We start from the raw sequence: 14,664 nt of genomic DNA on the forward strand, positions 1-14,664 counted from the left end.
GTTCACTTTATTCTTATTTTTTATTTATTTATTTATTTAGTCTTTTTGAGACTGGGTCTCCCTATAGTCCCAGGTGTCCTGGAACCCGGTATGTAGACCAGGCTGGCCTCGAACTCACAAAGATCCGCCTGCTTCTGCCTCCCAAGTGCTGGGATTAAAGGTGTGCACCACCACACCCAGCTTATTTATTATATTTATTTTATGTGTATGTGTGTATTGCCTGCATGTACATAAGTGCGCCAGTGTTGTGCAATGCCCTGGAGGACAGAAGAGGCTGTTGGATCCCCTGGAATTGGAGTTATGGACAGTTGTTAGCTGCCATATCAGTGCTGGGATTCGAACCTGGGTCTTCTGCAAGAGTGGCCAGTGTTCTTAACCACTGAGACATCTCTCTAGTCCTAAAATTCTTCTTTTCAAATGGATCCACTGTATGATAGACAGTTCAATCGAGAATATAGAAAAATTTAGAAGAAACTTTTGAGAATGTTTCTTTAAAACATTAAAAAAATATTTTTTTATTTTTATTTGCATGTAGGTAAGTGCACCTGTGTCGTGCAATGCCTGCAGAGGACAGAAGAGACTGTTGGATCCCCTGGAACTGGAGTTATGGATAGTTGTTAGCTGTCATGTGGGTGCTGGGATTCGAACCCAGGTCTTCTGCAAGAACAGTCAGTGTTCTTATCCGCTGAGCCATCTCTCCAGCCCCTTGAGAATGTTTTATATGAAATTCTAAAATGGCAGTGAAGGCACCGAATTCTATTTTCTGTGATTTAGGGTTCATGTGGGTTTCAATGTGTCCTCTTCATTGTGTCTCTTGTTCTCTGTGTGATGTCCATGGTAACACTGTGATGCTCCTCCTCTTCAACATTGACTCCAGACTTCAGACCTCCATGTATTTCTTATAGCAAATGGCTTTTGTTGATATCTGTTACACATCTGCTATCATTCCCAATATGCTACAAAGAAGGCTAGCTGGGAGCTCTCCTGCAATGTGAACCAGCCTGGTCCTGCAGCAGGATGATGGTGACCAAGAGGGTGGGTTCTGACTAGTTAAGCAGGGAAGAAGGGAGCCCTGGAGCAGCACCATCCTGGTCTAGTCCTGGGATAGCTTTTAAAATTCTTTTGAAAATTTTATTTTCAATTTATGTGTACGAGTGTTTTACATGTAAGTATTATGTGTACCATGTGTGTGCATTGCCCATGAAGGTAAGAAGCGGGCATTAGATCCCCAGAAACTAGAGTTTGAATGGTTGTTAGCTGCCTTGTGGGTGCTGGGAACCAAACCCAGGTCCTCTGTAAGAGCAGCCAGTGCTCTTAACTGCTGAGCCATCTCTTCAGCTGCAATAGAGAAAAACTGATTCAAATGTGTGTGTGTGTGTGTGTGTGTGTGTGTGTGTGTATGTGTATCTTTTGATCAAGTAATTTTCAGTCCCTAGAAGTTTATCTTAAAGAAATAATCAGATATACAATTTATGCCAGTAAATGCTTTTTTGTTTAAAAAAGCACTGAAAAGTGGCATTACGTGAAATGCGTCAGGATGAAGAGCAGCTGCGTCTCACGACTGTGCATCAGACAACGGGAAAACATTCACTGCAATGGTGTTTACAAGAGTATGAATACTAAGTCATACTACCCAGTGATAAACCAGGTTACAAAGCAAAAATGTACAGTACAGCTCAATTGTATAATGTAAATATAGAAACGAGGTAATTGGAAAAAAATATAGTGGTTACTGATCATTTCAACTTTTTATATATGCATTTTTTTCTTCCAAAAGTTTTCAAAATAAGCAACTACTAGTTTCCTGGACAGAGATTTCATATTATTCCCCAAATAGGAAGAAAGCTCCATAAAAGAATTGACGTAGTTTCTCTTCTTGTTGCTGTGATAAAGTACCCGACAGGAGCAGCTCAAGGGAAAGGTTTGTCCTGGATCTCAGGTCAAGGGTGCAGTACAGCAGGGCATCGCAGGCTTGAGGCAGCATCACACTCAATCCACAAGGAGGAGCAGAGAGAGATGCGTGCAGGTGCTCAGCTCACTTTCTGTACTTTATCCAGCCCAGGGGAATTTAAAGTGGGTCTTTCCATATCAATTAATGTAATCAAGATAATCCCTCACAGACATCCTCAGAGGCTAACTTAATCTACATAATCCCTGATGGCTATGCTTAGAGGCTTGTCTCCTAGGTGATTCTAGATTCTGTGAGGTTGACACTAAGCAACACAGACACTGACTTTCTCACAGTCCCAGAAAGTGATCCAACAACCCCACTCACAGGTCCATAGGAAACAAAATCAGTATGCTGAAATGTGCACTTCCATGTTCGCAGAGGCAGTATTTACAACAGTCAGGCTATGGAAACAGCCTTAGTGTCTATCAATGGCCGAACAGAGTGTGTACTGGATATACACAATGGAACATTATTCAGCCCTAAAAAGGAATGAAGTGCTAATGCATTATAGAACGTTTGAGAGCACCATGCTATGTAAAATAAGCGACACACAACATGATGGACATTACATTATCCCACTTATATGATGTCTCTAGGACAGTCACAGTCACAATGACAAAGTGGAATGGTGGTTTTAGGACTGGGGGAGGGGACAATGGGGATGTTTCTGTTTGGGAAGTTCTGGAGATGGAGGGTGGCGATGACTTATAATGTAAACACACCAGGTCCTGACAAGCTGCAACTTATCTAGAAATGGTTTAATGGGAAATTATTATTAGGGGTTTTATTTATTTATTATTAATTTTTTGGTCTTTTTGAGACAGGGTCTCCCTGTAGCCCCAGCTGTCCTGGAACTCACTATGTGGACCAGGCTGGCCTTGAACTCACAGAGATCTGCCTACCTCTGCTTCCTGAGGGCTGGGATTAAAGGCGTGCACCACCACGCCCGGCCTTATTTATTATTTTTATCTTATGTGTATGTGTATATTGCCTGCATGTAGGTAAGTGTGCCCATGTCATGCAATGACCTTGGAGGACAGAAGAGACTGTTGGATCCCCTGGAACTGGAGTTAAGAACAGTTGTTAGCTGTCATGTGGGTGCTGGGATTCGAACCCGGGTCTTCTGCAAGAACAGTCAGTGTTCTTAACCCCTGAGCCATCTCTCCAGCCCCCAGTTTAATGGGAAACGATAAACTACATGTAGTTTGTCACAGCAAAACTGTTCAAGAGTAGATGGGCATGGTGCTGCACGCCTGTCATCCTAGTACTTGGAAGGTAGAGGCAGGAGGATCAGGTGTGCACATTCAGGTTATATAACCAGTTTGAGGCCAGCCCGTGATACACAAGACCCAATCTTAACAAACAAGCAAACAAAAGTTCAAGGTTGCTTAAGCAAAAATAACACAGGTGTGTGGCTGTGCAGGCCCAACCATGGTTCCTCAGGTACTGTATAGTCAGGTAGCCCAGGATTAGCTCCTCAGTGAGCAAAGTCTGCAGGCTCTGCTTTGAACCCCATCCCTCTGGGCTGTTGCAATTGGTTACACTTCCTTCACACAGTCCCTGCTGTCTGCCCCTTCCATCGCCTCCGGCTTGATTTATGATTCTCCTCCTCCCTTAGAGTTTGCATGTGTGCCCAAAAGACTCTGAGAATTTTCCATCCATGGGGACACACGGCCCCCGGGGACTTGGGTGGTATCTTGTAGGCGATGACCTGTTGTGGCAGAATATGTCTTTCCCTGGCCTGGGAGCTGTCCTATGGCCTGAACCAGTGCTCACTCCCCCAGCCCTCTGTCTGGAGCTAGCTGGCCTCTAGCCACTCCCCCCCCATTCCATGCTTCCTGCCTACGCTGCACTCATTTTCTTGATGTATTCCTTTCCCACCACCTCAGCTCTCTGCCCCGCTTATAGCTCCAGCTGCCTCCTTGCCCTTGACAGCCAGATCTACAGCGACAGGCTGTTCCCTCAAATATCTGTCATTCACTGCAGCCCAGCTCCTCTGAGATCTACACTTGTGCATAGAGCACCTTCCCCTAGTAGCTTAGTAGGCAGCTTTTCCAAACCACCTGCTGGTCCCAGGGCCGGGGCACCCTTCCCTGTCCTGTTTGACCCAGTCATGGCTCATATCTCTGCTCACTACACAGTGGAGGTGTCCTGTTCATACTGGAACCTCAGGGCCTGCTGTGCAGAGCCGTCCTCAGCAGTGCAGGCTGCCACGTCTGCACAGCTGGAGCCGTCTGTCTGCTGCTGCCTTCTGAAGTCCCTTCCAATCGCTGGGACGCCTGCCTGCAATTATTCTCTGGTGCTATCCTCACTCTGCTCTGGCCTGCCTTCTGACTGCTATCTGGTCGGTTGTTTGGGTTACGCAGCTTTCTGCTACTAGAATACAAGAGGTAAACAACCTAGAAAGGGTTTCTTTTGGCTCACGGTTGTGGGGGCAGCACATATCAGTGGAGCACCAGACAGAGCAAAGTGATTCATCTTGTGACTAGGACCCAAAAGAGAAGAGACCAGAGGGGAGATGAGATGGCAAGGTCACTCACTGTGCAAACTTGGTGACCTGAGTTTGAGTCCCAGAATCCATGCAAAAGGTGAAAGGAGAGAACAGCAAGGTTGTTTTCTGACCTCCACATGTGCACTGTGGCATGTCCCCTGACATACCCCGCCCCCCAGAGTTAAAAAAATAGAGGAGACCAGAGTTCCATGACCCCCAGTGACCTAGAACCTCCTTACCAGGCCCCACCTCTTAAGGCTTCCCAACCTCCACTAGCATCACACTGACGACCAAGCCTTTAACACGGGGCCTTGGGGGGCACTCCAGATCCAAATGATAGTGTGGCTGTGTGGGCACACAGGGCATAGATGCTCAAAGTCGCAGGTCCATGTAACCCAATCTGCACAGCACACGCTCCTTCCTTGCTGCATGCGCACGCGTGTCAAATTCTGTGTACATTTCCTGACTCCCAGCATGACTCGTGCCCTGCAGCCCCAAGGGAAAGAGCAAGCATGCTTGCAAAGGGGTGAGCTGGTTCCGTTCAGCCACACTCTAGCAGGGGGCCTCAGGAGCTGCTCATGTCCATGGATTGGTCCTCTTTTGCATCCCAAACGTGATGATGGCTAACTTTCACTGTCAACTGGACTTGGAATCACCCCAGACATAGGGCTCTGCATGGTTGTGCGGGCATTTCCAGAGAGGTTTAACTGAGGAGAGAAGAGCAGCCCTGAATGTGGGGTGCAGCATCCCATGTGCCATCCCATAGCCTGGGATACTGCATGGAATCAAAAGGAGAAAGTGAGCCAAGCACTAGCATGATCTCTGGCTCCTGACTGTGGAGGCGATGAGATGAGCTGTGCTCCGACTCCTGCAGCCACAGCTGGAGCACACTCATGCCATGTCTCCCCACCATGATGGACTGTACCCGCAAACCATGAGTCCAAACAAACCCTTTCTCCCTCAGTTTGCTTCTGTGAGCTATGTTGTCACAGCAATGAGAAAAGGAGCTGACACACCAGATGTTTGAGCAAAACCCTGGATTTGGGCCTCAAAGACAGCTGGCACAGCGGATTCCATTCCCTGGTGTCATTGTGACAGGGATCCTAACCCACAGTCACAAGCCAGCTGCATTTCAGAGCCACACACTGCCAGGCCTCCAGCTCATCTCTGCATGTATCTGTATGCTTGGCCCAGGAAAACCATGGCTTCGTCTCCCCACAGCATTTCCAGTGGAAAGGGACCCAAAAAACCCAATGGGAGGGGGTGGGCACCTCACTCTCCCCAGGGAGTATCTGACACACACAAGCTCAGCTCTGCTTTACCCTGAACAGTGTACCTGTCAAAACATGTGATGTTGTCAACCTGTCACTGCACTGGGAAGAAGCTGTGACTGATCTCAGGGTTCAACTCTTTCCCCCTTATGGGCTTGACAGCAGTTAAATACAGCTGGGGGGGGCAGCAGTCTATTTTTGGTGCCTTCTTATGGAATTCCCACATTGTATTTCACATCATTTGAGTCCTTGGGTAAGCTCAGATCTCTGGAGCAAGCAAGCACTCACTGTTTATACTCCTCTGTGTGTGGGGGGGGCAGAGGGCGGGGGGGGGGCGGCTGAGCCACCCCGGGCCGCTGTGGGGCAGGGGGGAGCATGTGGGCGTGCTTACCTTCACCCTGTCCATGCAGGCTTCCATCTTCAGCTGCTCCACAGCCTTCCTGGCCTGGGAGATGGGAGGGGGGGGGGGGGTGCGGGGCGGCCCCCCCTGGGCCGCTGTGGGGCAGGGGGGAGCATGTGGGCGTGCTTACCTTCACCCTGTCCATGCAGGCTTCCATCTTCAGCTGCTCCACAGCCTTCCTGGCCTGGGAGATGCTGGTGCTGCTGTTGTTGAACACACCCTCCTTCATTCTTCGGTCCCTGGAAGCAACCAGGAGGAAGCTGACCACTCCTGTCCTGGGGGAGGGTGCCCCCCGTCTCCCTCCTTCCCTGCCACCCTCAACTACTCTGTCCCAGCCAGATTTCCTCTTCTAGAAAGGGCGGAAAGTCCCCGTGCCCTGATGCACATGATACCATATGGCTAAGGTAAGATGTTACAGTGTTAACTGTCCCGAGGAAGACACACTGTCACCCATGCAGGGAGAAACTGCTTGGAGGAGATTAATGATCCAGGTGTGGGGCAAACACAAACCTAAAGGACGGTGGCATCTCAGGGCACAGTGAGAGGCAGGAGGCAAGGGGCAAGGTCATGGAGTGCCCACCACATTCTCTGGGGTTTCTGTGAGTGAGCTAAGACTCTGGCCCACCATGCAATTTCATTTGCTCACAAGCAATTTAAATAACAGAGCAAGAAAAAACACGAGCGGGGCTTTCTTGATGTCTGCTCGGTCAGCCGCTGAAACCAGAATTTGGCTGACGTGGGTTCCTATCTCACTTGGGAACATTTACTCAGCCACAGGAAAAACACAAGTAACGGGGAGTTCGAATTCCAGAGACCTTCTGGCCAGCCCCAGCTGGGCTGTCCTGCCCCCGCAAGCTCAACATACCCACTCCCCTCTGTACCTTACCTGACCTGGGAGAAGGTTCAAGGAGGAGTCGCCACCCTGGAGGGCAAGCCACTTGGGATGGTTAGAAGTGGGAAAGGAAATGGCTTTTGACAACTAGAGCTAGAGACAGAGGTGGTACCCCGTACCTCCGCCACGGAGGCCTTTAGGCTCCACTTGAATGATGTCTCTGTCTTTCCTAGTCCACCAGCAGCTGTACATCTACATGCTCCATCTGAGCATGTATAGCCCTTCCCAGTCCAATAAGTGCATTAGGGACAAAGGGGGCTGTGGTATGAATGTTTCCTGGAAGGCAGTAAGCAAACATGTTTTCCTCAAGATGGGGTACCAATGAGTGGTCAAAGGAACAATTCCAGCTCAGTCCAGCTTGAGAACCAATGAGTTTATGGGGCTTGCTTACTGAACAAGGGTGAGGGGTTACCTACAGGAGCATTGGTGACCCAAAGTAGCCTCACTACAGAAAAATCCCAACATGGGTGATGACTTTTCCAGCACTGCACAGATGGAGCTCCCTTCAGTTACCTTCTACCATCTATCTACTCTAGCATCTGCAGAGGCCACGTGCAGTGGGGTCAGAATTACATTTACATGCCAGGGGGGCAGAGGGGTGGCTGGATCTCAGGCGAGGGTCTGATGACCTCCTCTCCCTTCTCTGAGGGAAGGTCAACAGGCTCCATCTTGAAGGTCATCTTTGAGTAGTCACAGAAGATGGCAGTGCCTGCTATGCTCTGAAGACAGTTCCACAACGTGTTTATGGCAATGCTAGACACCCATGCTGTCACCAGGGAACACTGACCGGATGGATACTTGGCCCTCAGGAACACGAAGCAAAAGGAAAAATGAGCCAACCAACCAGAGCCACCTCCAGCGCCTGGAAGCCAGTCTCTTTGGGCACACAGGGGCACATTTATACTGACAGGTCACACAGGGGCCTTTGGTGGGCTGCATCAGTGACTCCCAACTCAGGAAATTCCCAATTGGGATGGGAGTCAGGATGAGGTAGTTCCATCCCAGGGTTGCTGATCTGACGGACTCAGGACAGGGCTAGGATTTCTGCGGTGGTGGATGTTATCATATCCCCAGGGTTAATAATGTTCCCAGGTCTGCTGTGGGGAAGAGGGAGTCTAGGATGAGAAAGTGATGGTGTGAGGAATCTCTGTCACCACAAGGCCCCTGATTCCTGAGTCTTACCCTCCTACTCTGCAGAGAAACATTCCTGGACAGGATTAGCCCCTCTCTTACCTGCTGAGAGGTGGCACAGGGACAGGTCCACACAGGGGACACAGGCTGGTGGTAGCAGTGGTCAGCTATGAGAAGAGAGGCCGATTCAGGGTCCTGCTGTGGGTGTGGGGGTCTCCTGAAAACACAAGAGAGATGCGTGTTGTGCTCAGGGTCCCCCTGGGCTCCCTCGGCTGTCCTGCCCAAGCTCAGTGGCTTTGCCTATAAAGCCCAGGGACTTTCATATACCACCTCCTGTGTCCCCTGTGTGGACCTGTCCCTGTGCCTTGGGGGAAGACAGTGAGTTAAAGGCAGAATAGAACTTCCAAGATGTCGTAGGACAGACTGAGGAGCAAGCTTGAAGTCAAGGCCTCCATGGGCCTCGACAGGTGGGCTTGCTCTGTGTGCCCAGACTCTCTGCCTTTCCCTCTTATCAATGCCCGCCAAGTGGAGACAGTACATAGGTGCTTTCTTTTTAGAATTATGATAAACACCTATCAATTGTACAAATTAATATGTTCACTGTGGTATTTCTGTATATTAAATATTTTTTCTTAATGTAAAAATATGTCAGCTAGGAAAGCCTGCCTGTCATCTCAATAGTCAGGAGTCTGAGACAGGAAAACTATAAGTTATAGGCGAGCTTCAGATACACAGAGACCAAAAACCAAAAACTGAAAAAGCACACACACACATACCACACGCACGCACAATGCACACACACCACACACACATACACACACACGCGCGTGCGCACACACGCACTCATGGTTGAAAACTATGAAGACAGAGAAAAATCAAAGCAAAGAAAATAAAGACCAATCTCAATATGTTTCCCCAGAGAGGATCATGAGATTCATGTTGGTGTGTGTTGTTACAGGATTAGGAATAACTTTGTCTCAACTAAGGCACATTTAACAGAGAAGACACAACTAGGTCAAGTGACTTTATAGGTCTCCACAGGACAGACAGTCTGCCCACCTTGGGCAATCCCTCCAGGATGGCTGGCTCTAATGGGGGGGTGCTCATTTTCAGGGGCTCTCTGAGTGAGCTGCCTAAGAGTATCCACCGCTAGGGACCCCAGTGAATTTGCAACAGGAATGGGCTGATTGTCCAATTGATCCCTTCTGGTTGGATGCCACTTTGGAGCTGTGTCTGATGTGCTTTCCTTAACCTGTGCTGTAGTCTGAATGTTTTTGTCTCCAAATTCATATGTGTAGCCATAACCTTCCTGGTATTAGGAGGTGGCGTCTTTGGGAAGTGAAGTCCTGAGCATGGAGTCCTCAGGAGTGGGATTAGTGTCCCCCAAAAGGCTCATGTTGGGTGTATGGTGCATGCCTCTAATCCTAGCACTCAGGAAGCAGAGGCAGGTGGATCTCTGTGAGACTGAGGCCAGCCTGGTCTACATAGGGAGTTCCAGGCCAGCTAGGGCCGGCCACAAGGGAGACCCTATCTCAAAAACAACAACAACAACAAAACCCAAAAGGCCCAAGAGACCCTTTGGCTCTTCCACCATGAAGACTCTGTGAGAAGGGTCTACCTATGAACCAGAAAGTGGGCCTTCAACAGGTACCATACTTAATCATAATCTACAAGTCAAACTTGATCACAGATCTATAAGCACAATAAACAAACAAAACTGAGTATACTTAGGCTCTGTACTATCTGTGATGTACAGATCCATGTCCACTGGGGGTCTTGGGTACCAAGGATAAAGGGAGTTTTGCATAGTTTGTTGGACTTGAAAGCCTCCCAGAAAGGTGCTTAGATTTTATGCATCCCTATGCTAGTAGAAAACTCTTTTACTTTGCTACAAATACCCTTGAAAGCTATTTTGCTTTCTGGTTTCAGTTCACATGCTCAATAGCATGACATCTCATTCTGGTTGGCCAGGGCCAACCATGGGAGCCCAGAGCATCCTAACTAAAGGAGACTAGGAGCAGTGCCACAGGTCCTCCACTGTGCTCCTGACACCCCCCCCCACCACTCAAAGGGAGGGCCAGAGCCTGCTTTGTGGTAAGTCTGAGGTGAAGAGGCTTCCCTCAAGACACCAAAGTAGGAAGGAGTCACTGCCCACATGGCCCTCACTGTTCCATTACCACACCTCTCTGGGTACCTCTCTGATGAATTCTGGTTACTCTTTGAGAAACAAAACTTCAGAAAAAAACTAGATGAAACTTTCCTTGTTTATTTGGCATTTGCCCTTCATCTTCCAACCACTGCTTAGAAAGCCTTTCGGACATCAGCCCATTAGTGTCTCCTAGCCCCAGTAAGACTTCAAGACATGGTCCTTGTATCATCACCATTTCTTAAAATGTGCAAGTGGTTGGTAGGGAGGGGATTCAGCCAGCTGACTCCTTTGATCTCTAGCCATGCTGGAGAAAGTGGCTTTTTAAGGGCACTAACTTTTGTTATGATGTTTTCAAAAACAGCTTCGCCCACCCCAAATATGTTCATTTCTAAGCGAGGTGCTGTGGTTCCGTTGTGAGGTCATTAAAGGTCTACCACTTGGACATCAACAGACAAGGAGCTGTGGGAGGTCAGAGGCCCTTTTATTTTCTATATCTCTAATGCCAAGGTAGGGCAGGTGCCCGTTAGTCCCTGGATCAGCAATATCAGCATCCCTTGAGGTCTGCCAGAAATACAGATGCTCAGCTTTCTGGTCCTCCTTGGCATGAACAGGCTCTTCCATACTCTCCCACAGTCATGAACTGAGGTGCTCTGTCATGCTCCCACCATGGGAGCTGAAACCCTCTGAAACTGTGAGACAAATATACATCTTTCCTCACTTAAATGCAGATTCACAAATACCACTCTAAATGACTGAACAGAACCCTGGGAGTAGGAAGCAGTTTAACCATCTTCCAGGTGACTGGGACGCTCATGAGGGCCCGAGGATCCCAGGGATGGGACAGGAGTGGAAGGGTGAAAAGTCATCAGAGCTGAGCTGCCCAGCATCCTGGCTCCTTTTCCTTGGGCTGGCGCGTCAGCCTTTAGATCACCCTTTAGATAGCACTCTGAATTTAGTCATTAGCAGTCCCTCACCAGTCACTGTAGTATTTCAATAGAGGTTGGTGTGTGAACCCTGCTGCCTTGAAAAGATTCTGAAATCTGGTTCAAAAGTTGTAGGAGTAAGAAGCTCTGTTTGAGAGATCAAATGTAACAGGTGCATGATTATAGCAAGGATTCTCTCATGACGGTGGGAATAACTTCTAGGGAACAGACTGCCAGGTTGGGTGCATCATCCTGAGTGGTGAACAGTTACTGCTTCTGGGATTACATGGTGTCTCTTGTGCAGATACGTTTTGAGGTTTGATTCCAGATGAAGGGGCTACAAGCAGCCATGTAAGGAAGGGTCCATCTTCACTGTAAGGTCTTGCAGCCCAGCAGCCCACAGGCCGAGCCGTTCATTCACTGAAGGGCTCCAGATTCCCATGGTTCCGAAGGGATGCACACCCAGTAGAAACTACTTTTGAATTTGAATCTTTCCCCAGCTACTGATATGCAGAGATATAGAAATCTGGGCTCTTGGTGGGACTCAGTGGTAGAGTGCTTGTCTGGTCTGTGCAAGACCCTGGGTGAGGTCCCTAGCACTGAAACAAACAACCAACCAAATAAACAAACAAGCAAACAAAAGCCAGGGGTAGCAACAGTGTGTACAGACACAGTCCCAAGGATGCTTTGGGCCATGATGCTCAGCAATGATGTATGATGGGGAGGGTGTGATAAATGTGTTTTCTACTTAGCCACATTCAGGATGTAGTCCTGTCCTGAGTAGTGGGGCACCTGAATTTAAGGTTCTCTCATCACAGCTTTTAGATAAGTTGAACTTGAGTTGTCACAAGGGTGTCGTCACCCATTGAGTCCACGTCTTAGAGTGGTCAACCACAGACGTCATGTTAGCTGTGGCACCTGTGACTTCAAAAGGCAAGTCACAGCCACTGCAGAAGAAATGATGCAGCTGCCGGGGGGGGGGGCGCACGTCTGTCATGTCAGAGCTGGGGAGACCGAGGGCGGGAGGGTGCTGACTTTGAGGCTGGCCTGGGATGCTTAGTAAGATCTTGCCTCAATAAGTAAGAAAAGAAGAAAAAGGAAGAGAGAGAAAGAGGGAGAAGGAGAAGAGAAAGGGGAGAGGGAAAGGGAGGGAGAGAGGGAGGGAGGGAAGGTACGAAGGAGGAGAAAGGCAGGCAAGCACGCCGGCAGTTTCTTTTCCCCACACGTAAGGGTTTATTTTCTTTTTTTTTTTTTTTTTTTTTTTTTTTTTTTTTTTTTTTAAAAAAAAAAAAACAAATCTACAATCAAAGTAGAAAGAATCAGAAATCAAACAACCTTATACCTATCCAATAGCTTGAACAATTGTTAATCTTTTACAATACTTGCTTCATCTCTACACTGCTTTTAAAAACCTATAGTATTTTGGGGCTGGAGAGATGGCTAGGTGGTTAAGAGCACTGGCTGCTCTTGCAGGGGACCTGGATTCAGTTCCCAGCACCCACATGCCAGTTCCAGGGAATCTAATGCCCTCTTCTGGCCTCCATAGGCACTGCATAACTTGGGTGCACTTACATTCATGCAGGCCAAACACTCTGACACATAAAATAAAAGTAAATTAAAAATATAACACTTTTATTAATTTTTGATAATCTCATAAAGCACACAGTGTATTTGACCATATTCTCCAGCCACTCCCACCAACTCCTCCCAGATCCATCCTGCCTCTGACTCCCTCCCAACTTTCTATCGTTTTTTTTTTATAGCCCGAGTCTAATTTGTACTGCCCATTTACTCATGTGTGTGGGGCCATCCACTGGAGCATGGTGGACCTACCAGCAGCCATTAGCTGTCAGGAGCAGTTTTTTTTTCTTTCTCATAGAGATCTAAAGTGGTATTTTAGCATCACATGACAACTTTGCTCTTTCTCAGTCATCCTGGGATAGAACTGAATGTCTGAATGAAAGTCTTATTCCTGAAGAGTGCTTCAGGGAAACAGATATCACCATGCCCAGACAGCCAGGGCTCTGGGTTGAGTGGGCACATTGTCCCCTTATGCTCCTCACAGGGACACAACTTTTCTACCCCAGCTTGAACCACTATGCAAATTAAATACCGTCAGAGCGAACCTTAATGCATTTTATGAATTGGGTCACTTAGTTTACATCCTGACTGCCTCACAGCATCCTCCTGATCCACTAATACCTACTCTCACACAGATGCCAAACAGACACAGGACACAGAAGTCCAAAGTGATGTTTCCATCGGGTATTTAAAGTCCATTCACAGCTGCTCCGGTCTATATTCTATTTACCAACCAGAGCCCATTTCACCATAAGTATATTGCCAGGCAACACAGTTGATGTGTAACATTTTATCTGGTTTCCATTCTGGTAGGCTTTCCCCATATCCTGGAGCCTGTGAACATGTATTCTGTGACAAGGTGGATCAAGGTAGCAGATGGGATTAAGGCTGTTGACAAACCGATCTTTTTTTTTAAAGATCACATTCAATTTCATTTTATGTATATGCCTGGTCCCAGGGAGGTCAGAGGATGGTGTTAGATCCCCGTGAAATGAAGTTACAAATGGTTGTGAACTGCCCTGCGGGTGCTGGGAACTGAACCTGGGACCTCTCTGCAAGAGCAGCCAGTGCTCTTAACTGCTGAGACACCTCTTCAGCCTCCATGCAGCTGATGTTAAGATAAACAGGTTGTCATCGATTATCTGGTAGGCCTGATGTGATCACAGGGTCTTTATAAGTGAAAGAGTGAGACAGGAACTTGGTGATAGATCAGAGAAAGACTTGAAAATTCAATGACCATGGCCTTAAAGGGGAAGGGGGCAAGTTTGAAAGTCTGCAGCCCTTAGGAGCTAGAAAAGGCAAGACAACAGAATTTCATGAATGCCCTCTAAAGGAACATGGCCTAGCCACACCTTGATTCAACCCCTGGAGACACATTTCGACTTTTGACCTCAAGAACTGTAGTACTGTCAGTCCGTGTTTTCTTCCTCTGAGTTTGTAGTCATTTGCTAGAGCATGTGTCTCTTAGTTGGATGATTGTGGAAGCAATACAGGTGGCTAACAAGGCTGGGTTCTCAGGCTTACCCACTTCTGGCCCCTCACTCCTTCCTTCCCAGCCTCATTTCTAGTCCTCCCACTTTCGCTTTAGGCACACGAATCACTGGAGTCCCTCAACTGCGTATCCCTATTCCTGGCCTTTTGTTTCTAAGATATATTCCATTTGATCATGAGACATACTGTACTTTGGATCTTGATTAACCGCCCCCCAGGCCATGTGGCAAAGGCTTGTTTAGAATGGTGTATTCTGGAAGGGGCTGTGGGATCCTGACAACCCCTGTTTTTTTTTTTTTTTTCCTTCTTCCCTGGTTACCAGGTGAGCAGATCCACTCTGCCAAACTGGGGCCTGATCATGGACAGGTACCTCTGAAACTCACA

At 48.0% G+C, this 14,664-nt stretch overlaps 1 protein-coding gene across 6 annotated transcripts in view; it reads right to left on the reverse strand.

Moving 5' to 3' along the window:
• The window catches only part of Gng4 (G protein subunit gamma 4), a 58,974-nt gene that overhangs the window by 28,554 nt on the left and 15,756 nt on the right, over positions 1–14,664 (reverse strand). Inside the window, exons 2-4 of one of the 6 annotated variants that reach the window (XM_029570371.1) lie at positions 8,239–8,353; positions 7,850–8,102; positions 6,244–6,352 (exon numbers count right to left, since the gene is read on the reverse strand). In XM_029570371.1, coding sequence (XP_029426231.1) covers positions 6,244–6,352; positions 7,850–7,944 — 204 coding nt within the window. In that variant the 5' untranslated portion in view covers positions 7,945–8,102; positions 8,239–8,353. The other 5 variants (XM_029570370.1, XM_008847032.2, XM_029570372.1 and 2 more) reach the window with 5 other exon arrangements.

This window comes from Nannospalax galili, unplaced genomic scaffold, assembly GCF_000622305.1.
Source record: "Nannospalax galili isolate Female #2095 unplaced genomic scaffold, S.galili_v1.0 scaffold1463, whole genome shotgun sequence".
Taxonomy (NCBI): Eukaryota; Metazoa; Chordata; class Mammalia; order Rodentia; family Spalacidae; genus Nannospalax; species Nannospalax galili.